Source organism: Seriola lalandi, unplaced genomic scaffold (genome assembly GCF_002814215.2).
Source record: "Seriola lalandi dorsalis isolate HSWRI2012SDOR001 ecotype SW California unplaced genomic scaffold, Sedor1 jcf7180002054519, whole genome shotgun sequence".
Taxonomy (NCBI): Eukaryota; Metazoa; Chordata; class Actinopteri; order Carangiformes; family Carangidae; genus Seriola; species Seriola lalandi.
The window spans coordinates 1,084,538-1,097,320 of record NW_019525072.1 but is presented as its reverse complement, the minus strand read 5'-3'; the positions used below and the strand labels follow the sequence as shown (position 1 = coordinate 1,097,320).

At 41.0% G+C, this 12,783-nt stretch overlaps 1 protein-coding gene across 1 annotated transcript; it reads left to right on the top strand.

The window, feature by feature from the left end:
- The first annotated feature begins 1,299 nt into the window (after positions 1 to 1,299).
- mafk (MAF bZIP transcription factor K) lies at positions 1,300 to 12,660 on the top strand. Its single transcript, XM_023413957.2, has 3 exons — positions 1,300 to 1,700; positions 8,001 to 8,079; positions 8,159 to 12,660. Exons 1-3 carry the CDS (start codon positions 1,537 to 1,539, stop codon positions 8,594 to 8,596), a joined length of 681 nt encoding a protein of 226 aa, XP_023269725.1. The 5' UTR covers positions 1,300 to 1,536; the 3' UTR covers positions 8,597 to 12,660.
- The last annotated feature ends 123 nt before the right edge of the window (positions 12,661 to 12,783 follow it).

Here is a 12,783-nt window from a genome sequence, read left to right as displayed (position 1 = left end):
TCTTTGGAAAAACAGTAAAAGAAAAACCTATACTCACTAGGAGAGAGACATCCATACAGAAGTCTTTTTTATTTCTTTTAGCCTAAATAGTCACACAATTGAAATCGAATGCAACATCTACTAGTCATCTATGAGTCACACTTTATCTAAAGGTTAAAATGACATCATGCATCTAAGACAATGTGTGTGGCTTTATTTGTCTGTGTTTCCTCTTTTGTCTCTCCCTTAAACATATGACTGATATACAATAATGGCACAAAAACTATTGAGTAATGAACTTGCTTTTCCCCTGAAATGGTCAATTACAATCTACAACTACCTCCAGGGAAACCACCTGTGCTCCTATGACAATAAGGTCATGTTGATGTTTTGGTGAATGGACCACTACAGTTCACTATGTAATTTCTATCGATTTGTATTTGTTATGGAAGATATTTGACAGTTTAACTTTTTCTGTGTTTGTGCTGTCAGCATAAATGTTGTCTTCACTAACTGGCTGACAGAGATGAACAAACAATACAACTGCTGTATTTCACAATGGTTCTGGCCTATAATTAAATTAAAGAGATTCGGCGCCTAATTTTGTCACTGAGAGTACACAGGTTCCAAATCCAGATGTTTACCTGTGCTGATCTCAGCTAAATGTTCAACATTATTTCAAACATGTCACAGTTTTGCATGTCAGCAAATCCCACATATTGACATGGATGGGCAACATTATTACTCATATAAGCTATGATGAAAAGTGATCTATTTCTGCCATGGACAGCATTTCCTGCAAGAAACTTATAGGTATTTCTCATAATCATGGTCCAGTCAGCAGAAAAACAACAGCGGGTAAGTGTATTTTCCTCCTTCTTAGCCGTTGTCTGAACTGTGTAACCCACAGTGTTTATAGTGTAAACACTCCTCATCTGTTTTTAACAGGCACCATAGTCTGAGGCAACTTCAAAGCTGAGGTTCTCTTATATCAGCGAAATGAACAGGGAAAACCGATGCCAGGGCAGCCCTTAAAAGGCTACTGACTTAACATATTTACATTCAGTACTTAATTACCCAGAATAACCTGTGACGTTACTGGCAGTAGTGCAGTTAAAATAAGAGAAATCCTGTGACTGCTGGGCTACTACACCACATACTTTCCTCAGGAATGGAATGCTGCTGCTGCTGCTCCCAAGTCAGATGGAGGGAGGAGGTGGTTTTCTCTCAGTTAATGCACATTTTTTGAAGACCTTGTAGTGTAGACCTGACCATAACAGAGTGAGAAGAGGAGACTGTGAGAGCAGCAAGTTTATGATTTCCTTTTGAAACTTATGAGTTTTTTTTTTTTTTTTTTTGGCGGCACCGTGAAGTGACTTTGTACAAATTAGTTTTGTAAAGTAAGCAAAAGCAGTCGCCAGCAGTATCTATCTTCTATTTATGGCCTCCCCCCGGCCCCCCTTCCCAGACTGACGTCAGCAGAAAGTTATTTTCATGAATGGAGGGGGCGGTCACGAGGAATCGGTGACGTGAGTGCTTGCGGAAGCAGAGCGTGGAATGTTGGTACATTGTTGTTGTTTTGTAGTTAATTTAGTACGAGGATACACCGCTGCCCGTCCGCTGGACGCTCTACACCAACTGTGTCAAGTTACTGCGTCGCCTCTATCAGGACCCTACTCCGCCACTTTTTTTACGCATTCCGGTCCGGTCCGTCCACAGAGGTGAGGTTGTTTTTTTTTTTTTTTTTTTTTTTTTGGGGGGGGGGGGGAGAAGATGTTTTGACATTCCCTACAAAATTGCTGAAGTTTCTCACGGTGACATATTGGAGCATGCAGACAGGCTTATGTTGTGGCCACACTTGCTCGTCATGTAGGGTACAGGCTAAATGTTGATGTCGGTTATTATGAAAGTTGATGTTGACTTTGTAATTTGTTTAGTGCGGACACGTGTTGTGTTGGAGTAACATAACACAATGCCCCACAAAAGGTGGCTCAGCGCTCGATACAGTCGCGTAGGAGAGGTGAAGGAAGAAACTGGCAAAAGAAGTAAATCTACTCTCTACTTTATTTCTATTTTGACAAATTTCAGTCATTCACTTGTAATTTATAGGGAAAAAAATGACTTGAGTTCATGTGACAGAGAAATCTAATATAGCCTACCGTTCAAAAAAATGTCATGAACTTGACAAATTCTGCAACGAGCGCAGAAAACGTGAACACATGCGTATTCAACACATTTAATGAACAATGTATTCAAATCTCACACTATTTTGCCCAACTAGATTAAAACCGACGTCACTGGGACGAATATAATGTTATATCTTTAACTTAATGTCTTTAAGTTTATTGTTACAAAACGTAATAATAGCACAGGCGACTACTACTGAGTTATAATAAGATATAAATAGTCTGTTTTGTTTGTTGGGGTTTATTTATAGCCTACTTCTGAGCTTTTGGGGGAAAATGGAAGTGAAATAAACTTAAGTGGCTGCTCTGTTGAAACTAATTCTTATAAATCATTTTCACATCCTCCTTTAATTCTGGCATTGCAGTTCATTTCCAGTCGGGATTTATTACAGGCTGCTATAGCTAATGCAAAATACCAGCCTTCTTTTGACATTGGAAACAACACGTGGTCTGCATTTTAGACATGTGGGACAAAGGGCACGATGAGAAGTTAGACCACCAGGGCTGAATGGCCTACACGGGAGAAAAAAGCAGTCACGGAACAGAGGAGTGCATATTTCCACAAACAGTAAATCACTCTGGAGACAGAAAAGCCTTCATCTTATCTTTCTGTTTAGCTATCATTTCTGGGTCGATATAAATCTTTATGACTTGCGTAAAGATAAGAAACTGTGTCATGAGAGTACAGTTATTTTTTGATAATTACCTAATAATAATAACGCAGTTTTACATCAGAAATATCACTGCTTGGCTACCTTGTTTGTTTGTCATGTGCCCTTGACTAAATAACTTGGACTTTTGACCTTTAAAGACCATTGTGATTAATAAATGGAAAATATTTGTCTTTGAGTAACTTGTTCCACTTCGATGGCCACAGTTTTTTGCCAAAGGGGGCTTTTCTGATTCACTGTTGTCTCTGGTTGGTGCACAGTGTCGGCTGCTCTCAGGGAGGCGGTGGGAGCGGATGCACTCCTCTGTCATGAGGTTAACATGTGGTTAAATCTCAAAACTGATGATGTCTTCTCTGGATAGAGAAGTTACAGTGGCTGACTCATTCTGCCACCACAGTAGTGTGTGACAGTGACAAGGCACATCGGGAGAAATTCCCATGAAGACACAGGATCTAGTTTAGTTTGTATGCCCTTTCTCATTTTACTGCTCTGTGGTGATTAATCAAAGCGACACAGAATGCAAAAACGCTGTGGTGGAGTATTGTGAAAGTGAAATAGCTGTGGTTCGTGATGCGATGACTCAGAGGGGACACGTTCACTACGGTGTATTTTGCTCCTCTTACTGGAATAAAAAAAAAGGTGTAGAGTTTTTATTATTGACTCTGGAAGCTGGTGATTTTATACACAGGCGAACATGCGGAGCAGAGTGTATACAGGCTATAACAGTTTTATTGTGTCTGAGACTGCTCAGTCTGCCACCCACAGTGATTTGCATCCTGTCTTTTCCTGCTTCTTCTGTCAGAATGACTAGATCTCGACCCGCTGATTTCACCTCACCGTGGTCAGAGGTGTGGCAAGTGTCGAGCTCACTCATCTATTTATTTTGTGAGATCATGTTATTGGGAATTCCTTCAATAAGGCAGACTTGCTGATTCAATTGTTTTCCTTTGTAATTTCCTGATTCCACCGTGACTCAATAAACTGCAAGTCCACACCAACACAAACAAACACTTTACAGCTCCACAACACTCAATATGTATGGTTTTGCTGTCGCTTCCTGTTTGTGCCACTGCCTGAGCCAGCTGTTTTGAAGGAGAAGCACTGAAATCTGGATAGTACTGGATTATTATTAGCAGTATTTTCAACTAAAGATCTTTGGTTTGTTTTGGTATGTCAGGCTGGAAAGTGAGGAAATGTGATGTAATGTAAGCTTTTGGGGAACAGAATATTAATATTTTCCCTAATGCTTCCCATATTATTGGTTCCCAGGTTGTAAAAACTTGGATAGGTATGTCTTTTTTTTTTTTTTTTTTTTTTTGCATTCTTGACATTTCTAGTGTCCCAGTGTCCCTGTTTGGGAGAATATCTTAGCTCAGATATTTGCAGAGTTCTCCTCCCTTTCCGCACAAACGTTCCGGTGCTCATGCCAACCATTTCCAAGGTTCTCTGTACTTTTCCTTCCTCCCCATGAAACAACGGGATTTTCCAGGAAACGTCAGATCGGGAGGGTGTGATTCCCTGCCGCTGGTCGTCGCTTTTACCAGTAAACAGCATGACTCACTGCTCAGCTATGCTCTCCATTTCCTTCACATAATATCCCACCAAATGTGCTGCGCTGGAGAAAGAGCAGAGCGAATGCGCGCCCCAGTCTGTGGAGAAACCTCTGCAAAAAAAAAAAAAAAAATGCAAGAAAAGCAAGAGTTTTGTGAGAGGAATGTATCAGACTGTCGAGGGCAGCAACATGACTACGTTCTGCTTAACCTACTACCAAACTGTGTAGAAAAACAAAGAGCCCAGACAAGCCAACTCTGCATTTATCACTCGAGCATGAGCGCACAAGTCTTTGATATGCTGTTTATTTTAGGAGAAGGCAGGGCCCCACGGTTACCTGCTGTAACTGAAGTGCAGCCTTGAGCTTGGCCAGATGCCTGACTTTAAAAATATAAACACTTGCAATCAGCGAACAAAAAGGTACATAGGTTCATATTGAGTTAGTATATACAGGATTTCATGAATTTGTTCTTTAACAGCCGCTCAGTTTCATGTTGCTTTGTGCAGATGTAGAATCCAGCCTTTTCTTGTTTTCCTGTTTTCTGGTATGACGGTCTTGAAAAGGGTCAGTTCATCTTCAAAAAAACAAAAATGTGTACACCCAAAGAATAAAGTAGCGGCTCTCCACATCAAATGGAACACTGGCTTAACAATCGAGCGTAACCATGAAATGTGTGTACATGGTTTATAATAGACAGTTAGTTGAGAAATAACTCTCATGTTACTCCTTGGCTAAAATCTGCATTGTTGTAATGGTCTGTCAATAGCGCATTAGTCCTCAAAGGAGCATCTTTTACGACTGAAACAGTATAATCTGCTGTTTGAGAGAAGTAGAAAAGTAAAGTGATAAATAGACCATTTTGTTTACAATTCCTTCATCAAAGAGAGGTGGTGGACTCCTGAGTTGCACACGTGTGCACACAGGCTGCCTTTGATTTGTTTGGGCAAGCGAAAGACGTGCGACTCCTCTGAATTCCAGACATTTTGTGAATTTTGCAGCCGTTGTTTTACAAGTGGGATTGTCTGAACTCCACCCCCATAGCTGAGTGCATCGCAGGACATATTCAGACTGCATGTTCCTTCTCTGCCGAAGAATTGCCTCTGTGCATGTGAGGGTTTGCACATGTGTGTTCACTCAGGAATGTAGTTTTTTTTTGTTCTTTACCCGCCATTTGCGGTCTCTCTTTGGAGGTGTTTTCGCCAGCTCCTTCTCTTACTGTTATGGAACAACTAATACGAGTAGTTTTTTTTGTGCTAGAATGGGAAAACGTGATTTGTCGTCTGTATGGCAAAATCATAAAGAGCGGATTTGGCTGGGTAATACAATTGCTGTTTTTCCTCTAAGGAAACGTTGTCTCTGTGTTAGTTGCAAAAACATAAGCACATGCTTAAAGAATTTCAGAGAAACAACCTGGCCTCCTGGTTCAAGCTGGAGGCCTGTTGTATGAAGGGAGGGAGGCCCCACACCACTTTTCCATCGTTTTCGCAAGGAATATACCCAGGGACCCCCCTCTGACGCAATACCACTTAAATTAGGCTATTTATGCCAACTCGCTGTCGAGGAATGTTTTATTTGAGTCGATCTGCTGAAATTTTAATTATGCAATTCTTTGCTGCATGTTTTGCAAAATGAATCAAGGACATCGGAGACAGCAACAGATGTTCTTTAAATCTCTTAACAGGAGTTTATGTGGCTGGAGGTTTAGCTGTTTTTTTCATCTTCACTACACAATTGCTTTCAGTCAGCATCTGCAGAGTCCTGCATTAGTGCTATCTGTAGCCATATGATGTAGAAACGTGATAAATATCCCAAAATGAACAAGCCACACCCAGAGTATTTTTCTTCCATGAAAGCTGCTGCTAACCGGACTGCAGAGAATATTTGCCCTCTTACCGAGGTATCGCTTATCGCATGCTCACTTAAATTGTTTAGTTGGCAGAAATTTGTGTCAGCACTGTGGGCTAAATATATCCACCAGAGTTAAATAAGGGCATAGAGCAGCTCAGGAAAGCCCAGTGTAAGAGGATCCAACCAGCCCTGAATCGATAGACTACATTGTCTCACAGCAAAAATACATCAGTGACTATAAAGGAAACTATTTCTCTGTGACACTCTATCTCCAGGAATTTTCCACATGCATATCTACGGCCGTGTAAAGTTCAGCATAACTGTAAATGTTATGCTGATGTGATGATCTGTTTTAATGTCTGTGATGAGGAGGCAAGAGTGGTGTGGACTGGCTGTGTCCCTGCAGACCCAGAGACATTCACATAAATCAAAGGAAGTAACAGGATAAAGAGAAAGATCACAGACAAACTTATGGATCTTTTTTTTTGTTTTGTTTTTTTTTCCTGTGCAGGGAGCCTTTAACTTATCAGCACAAGTTAGCGCTTCTTATTTGTCCTATGTATAGGTTGTGTTGCGGTTATGAATGAGGCTTGTTTATCCTTTTGGTGACCATGTGACTCACACTCCCACGCCCATTCGCAGGGTGTTTCCATGGCAGCAGTCGAGCATGGAACAGTGCACTCGTAGTCAGGCTGGTCTGCAGGTCCTGAAATGGAGCCTTGGGGGGATGTGTGCCTCTCACAGGATCACAGCTCAGCGCTCTCGCTTTTTTTGGCCGTGGCGGCAGTCTGGAAAGCATGTGCCTCACTGTAATGAGTACAGAGAAGCTCTTCTAAAAACTGCCCCAGCAAAAATCGCATAGGCAGAGAGCTTAAATGCAAAGTCCTATGGAGAAGGAGAGGCAGAGAGAGAGAGAGAGAGAGAGAGAGAGAGAGAGAGAGAGAGAGAGAGAGAGAGAGAGAGAGAGATTGCCTGTTTCTAATCTTGCTTGGTCTAGTGAACTACATTGTCAAGGCTCTCCTCCTCTTACAAGTAAATAAAGGCGCGCTCCAGTGCTGGTGTTTTAACGGTATCATGCTGCCCTCTACTGGTGTGTGTGGACACACACGGACACAAATATTGACACATGACATAACCCTGGAATGTTTTTGTGATGTCTTCAAAGTGAAGTTACAAGGGAGGAGGGACCGGAGTCAGAGCCAGTTTCTCTCCAATGCCGTGCTCAGTAGCTGCAATGTGCAATAATAGGCACAGGTGGAAGAAGTGTTCAGATCTGTTACTGATGTAAAAGTATTAATAGAGTAACTGAAATTTACTCAATTAGAAACAAACGTCCTGTATTCAGAGTCTTGCTTAAACCAAATGTACTTGAAGTGTCAAAAGTAAGAGAACTCATAATGCAGCATATATCACCCAGGAGGGATATATTATTAGATGTTGTTTTATTATTACTGATGGATTAATGTGTAAGCAGCATTTTAATGTTGTAGATGGTCAAAAGGCAGCCAATTTCAACTATAAACTTCAGGTAGTTACATCTGTAACAATACATGATATTTAAGGGACAGTGATGTTTTTTTTGTTTGAAAGGTCCAATATTTCCCTCTTAAATGTAGTGGAGTACAAATTGAAATATTCAAATTAAATATATAAGTCTCTAAATTGTATGAGAGTACAGAGCTTGACCAAATAATATGGCAATACACTGTTTCACTTGATTGAAGTGATGTAGTCACTCAGTTTCTTCTTCTCTTTACTTCTCAGTGTGTCTTCTGTGAGATTCTGGCCAGTTGTCTGCATGCAGGGAATGACGACTCATTTTAAGACGAGCAAAGCTTTAAAGGTAAGTGTGCGAAGTCTGAGGAGTGTTTCACTGGACTTAGTCATGCTCTTGTTCCTCACCCTCTGCTCATGTCCTGCAGGTCAAGAAGGAGGTAGGCGAGAATGCCCCCGCACTCAGCGACGATGAGTTGGTGGCCATGTCCGTGCGGGAGCTCAACCAGCATCTGCGTGGGCTGACCAAGGAGGACGTCGTGCGGTTGAAGCAGCGGCGGCGGACCCTGAAAAACCGGGGCTACGCCGCCAGCTGCCGCATCAAACGCGTCACCCAGAAGGAAGAGCTGGAGAGACAAAAGACAGAGCTGCAGCTAGAGGTGGACAAGCTGGCCCGCGAGAACGCCAGCATGAGGCTGGAGCTGGATGCCCTGCGAGCCAAGTATGAGGCCCTGCAGTGTTTTGCCCGGACTGTGACGCGCGGGCCCCTCTCGCCGGGCAAGGTGGCCACCACCAGCGTCATCACCATCGTCAAGTCCGCCAACCACAACAACTCCAGCCCGACCCCGTTCTCAGCTCCCTCCTAGTGTCGACAGGACTGGGCTCTCTTTCTCCTGCCTGGTCCTTCCCGGTTCTGACCCAGCCTGAACCCACCCATCCTGTGCTGAGAGGACGCTCAGTAGTTAAGACTGAAGGATGGAATGGGGTGGCAAGCTCTATGTGATGTTATGCTGAATTCACAACTCTGTCTCCCTCCTTCTGTCTCTCTTACACAATCTACATTGTCTGTGCACTGTGCAAACCCCCCCCCTCCTCCCCAGACCCCCAGCACCGGCAGGGTAATGGGCCTCTGTGACCCTACCTCCCTGACTGATAGCAGAGATTTGCTTTTACTCCAGTGTGAAGAAGTGCTTGATATGCCTTAATGTGGTAGCAGTGGCCTAAGACAGCTTTGATACTTATTGCTATTAAGCATAAAACCTGAGAGACTTAAGTAAGGTATATGTGACAGTGAAGCTATTTACAAAGCCTTTGCCAAATTGAGCCTTTGAAGCTTTTGCATTGAAAAGGATCTATGATTGATCCGTATAAATTATCTCACATGTAGTTTAACACACAGAAGATTTGTTGTAAGGTCAGGTGGACACCTCTTCATAACCACAGTTACCAGTGGTTTGCAACCACATGCCTTTAAGAGCCAGCCAATCACAGCACTGATGTCCCTCTTCTCTTTCAGAAGGTGTAAAGCAGTAATAAAAAAATCACCTGTTGTAGAGTTTGGTTGAAGTGAAATCCTCTACATGGCCCCTCATGGTCCGTATGGAGCTCTGCATTATGCAGCATTATGACCAAGGGCTCTAGTAGTGATACAGGATTGTTTATATTTCTGTCCTGATTATGCAAAGTTTTGCACAGTCTTCAGTCATGCCAAATAGTTTAGTATTTAGTTTTAGAAAATAGTCAGTTCTCTCCAGGAAAAATACATTTTTCAGTTACATTTTTCACTAGTTTGAGAACTTTAAAACTCCACCATTAGGCCAGAAGTTGTATTTAAATCTTTGCTAGAATATACTGAAGAGGTTCTTTTGTGCATTTTTGTCAACCTACTTGCAGACACCTGCAGGGTGGAGCACATCTGATGCATCTTAAATTTGCTGTCATAATAGCTCATCCATGTGCTGACTTGTGCTTTGTATCTTGGTTAAGAAATTGTTTGTTGAAGACATTGGAAGCTGTTGGGAAGGTGCTACATGTGATCCTGTTGGTGTCTCTGTGGCCCTATTGAACAGAGAAATGATTCACAGTTTCTGCTTATATTATTTTGAAATGCATGAGAGTTGAATTATACTTGATTTCAACAGAAGGGAGACTTGGGAAGACTAAAATGTAAAACCTGAAAAATGATTAAGGATAATTTTGGGCCAGATTTGTTTGGATTGAGCAGATCTGACGTTGCCCAGTGTCTCATTATAAAGCACTTAAAGGAAACTGTTAAGATACAGTATAAAAGAAAACAATTCATAGGTAAATTGAGTCCTAGAATTGGAGATGATGACAGATAGAAACTACTCTTGCATTTCTAAAGTTACTGGGGCTCAAGTGCATGATGATTAAATGTGGTGTGACCACACTTAGCCTTATGTAATTGAGGATGGTATACTCTCTGATAAGTACAGTATATCACAGCACTTACTGGGTGATGTTTTGCCTCTTTCCTTTACATGCCACTCTTTGGTAGGTAATCCATATTGGATATAGTGTAATGAGAGCGGTCCTTAAAAGTGAAATGCAATTCAACTTACTTCCTGTATATTACAGATTACCGAAACGATAAAGCTCCCACTGCCACCGTTGTTACTTCACATTGAGAACTCCGTCCAAATAGAAATCATTCCTACTGCTGGGTCACGAGAAGTGCTGCTGCCGGTGTTGGTAACTCTGAAACAGTAGCTATTTACTTTGCTTTTGACACACTCTTCTGCAAGAGAACTCCTGACGCCCATCTCTAGAAATAGTGGTGTCACGACAGTTAAATGCAGTAAACACCTTTGTCCTGTTGTACGTTTTGAGATATTTAAATATGAAAGTCACTTGAAATAAAAAGCCGTTCTTACCGAGGATCCATTCCTAATTCGGAGTGAAGTCAATAGAGATTGTTCATGTCAGGATTTTCTCTTGGCTAAGAGGACATGACTGTTCTTCCCCTGTTCCATAGCTGCAAAGAACAGTATGGGGAACTTTGCTGCTGTACAACCTGCTGTGATTTTTAAGCAGGGGCATTGCTGTGTTCTTACTCTCATTTTGTATTTTCACTTGGTTTCTATGTTGATACAACCTATGTTCTCTTTCTGATACTTAGTTTTATATGCATATACAGTATATAAAATATATATATTACATATTTTTCTATATTTATGTCTTTTACTATCCTGGGAGTGGTGTGATTATGTAATCATTCTTTGAAGTCTAATTATGTTGATGCTGACCCTTTTACCCGAATAAGTTGTATTCACATTTACAATGAGAAAACTATTCTCATAACTTAAGTCTTCTTTGTGAGTATTTATACCCCGTGAATAGTTCTTCTCAGCACATTTACTATTTGTCTAATCCACGAATTGGACAGACAGCGACTAGGGTTACATATAGGCTGCAGCTAGTTATCTCTGAACGGTCAAGAATGAACTGTTTAAAAAAAACAGGGGAATTACATTCTGACCGCTAGTTCACACTGTTAGTAAAGAGCGCATGTGCATCAGTCATATTTTACATCATCACTTTTAGAATATTGGAGCGAAAAAACAGACAATTAAAATGTAATGGAGCAAGTCAATCTATCTATGCAAAGGAATTCACATACTTTAAATAATTTCGGGATCATTTAGATGGAAAGTTATACCAAACATCTACTTTACCACCATTGGTCTGATGTGATCAGATTAAGGACAGCCCCATATAAACCAAATGTTCAGTTCTCATTTTGGACTTTAGTTGAATTAATTAGAATATTTCATTTAATAAAAGAGACAAATTTCTCTTAAAATAGAGAGTTAACCTGCATGTAAACCTAGTTGGTCATTACTGACTCTAAGGTAGACTTGGTAAAGTTTTCTAAAGATGACAACTGATTTAGTTGACAGTTTCAAATGATGATGATGATGATGATGATGACGGTAATGCTTTTGAAACTGCTAAGAAACCTTACCTGAAAGTAAGTCCAAAGCTGCTACAGACTGTCCACCCAGACCTGTTAAGTCTAAGGTCACAGAGTCAGAGGAATTTATAGAAAAACACAGTACATGTTTACATTAGTCATTTCTCAGACAAGACAATACTGCTCAAAGCATTTTCTGAGAACATTACAATGCCCTCCTTGTGGGAAAGTTTCCGAACCTAATGCTGTTTGACCCAAATGAGGCTATTGTTTTCATTTCAGCACTTATTACTGTATTTGGATCTGAGGTTAACACACCTTAAAAATAATAACTCTGAAAGTGTATATTTCTGTACTGTGCCAGAATAGAAGACAAACCTCCCCGTGGGTGAATTAAGTACTCTGTTGTTAAACATACATCCAGTGTGACCCAGCAGAGGTCCGTTCATGCTCTCAAACACATGTTGCCCTGAGGTTATCTTACCACAAGTCAATAACAACACACATTTTCTACAAGGCACTTTTTTTCACAACAATAAAAGCAGAGCTGCAAAAAAGTATTATGCAGAAAATGAATAGTTTATGGGTGAAAAGAGGCATAAACATTACCTACCATGAATGTTTACTCAAACCGGTCTGAACAGCCTTCTTTCCTCCCCACAGCTGATTTGAGTGAAGCTTGTTACACCCAGGAGCTATAATGGAACTGTTAAAGATATCAGTGGTTATTTTACATTTTTATATGAACCTAGTATGTACAGAAATTATGTTGCTCGCATATCTTGACTCTGTATTCAAGGTTATGAGTTTTAAAATCCTTCCTGAAAAAAAACAAAAATGTCTGAGTAAATAAGCTTTTACACACTTACACACACTTACACACACTTACACACACTTACACACACACACACACGCACACGCACACACACACACACACACACACACACACACACACACACACACACACACACACACACACACACACACACACACGCTTTGCCAGCCCTACAAGCTACAGTATTTAACTTTAGCTGTGTAGAAAGTCAGTTTTAGAATTGTTGGTTGACGAGATTGTTTGTCCCTATAAACTCAGAAAAAGCTCCATGACAGTGGGAATGG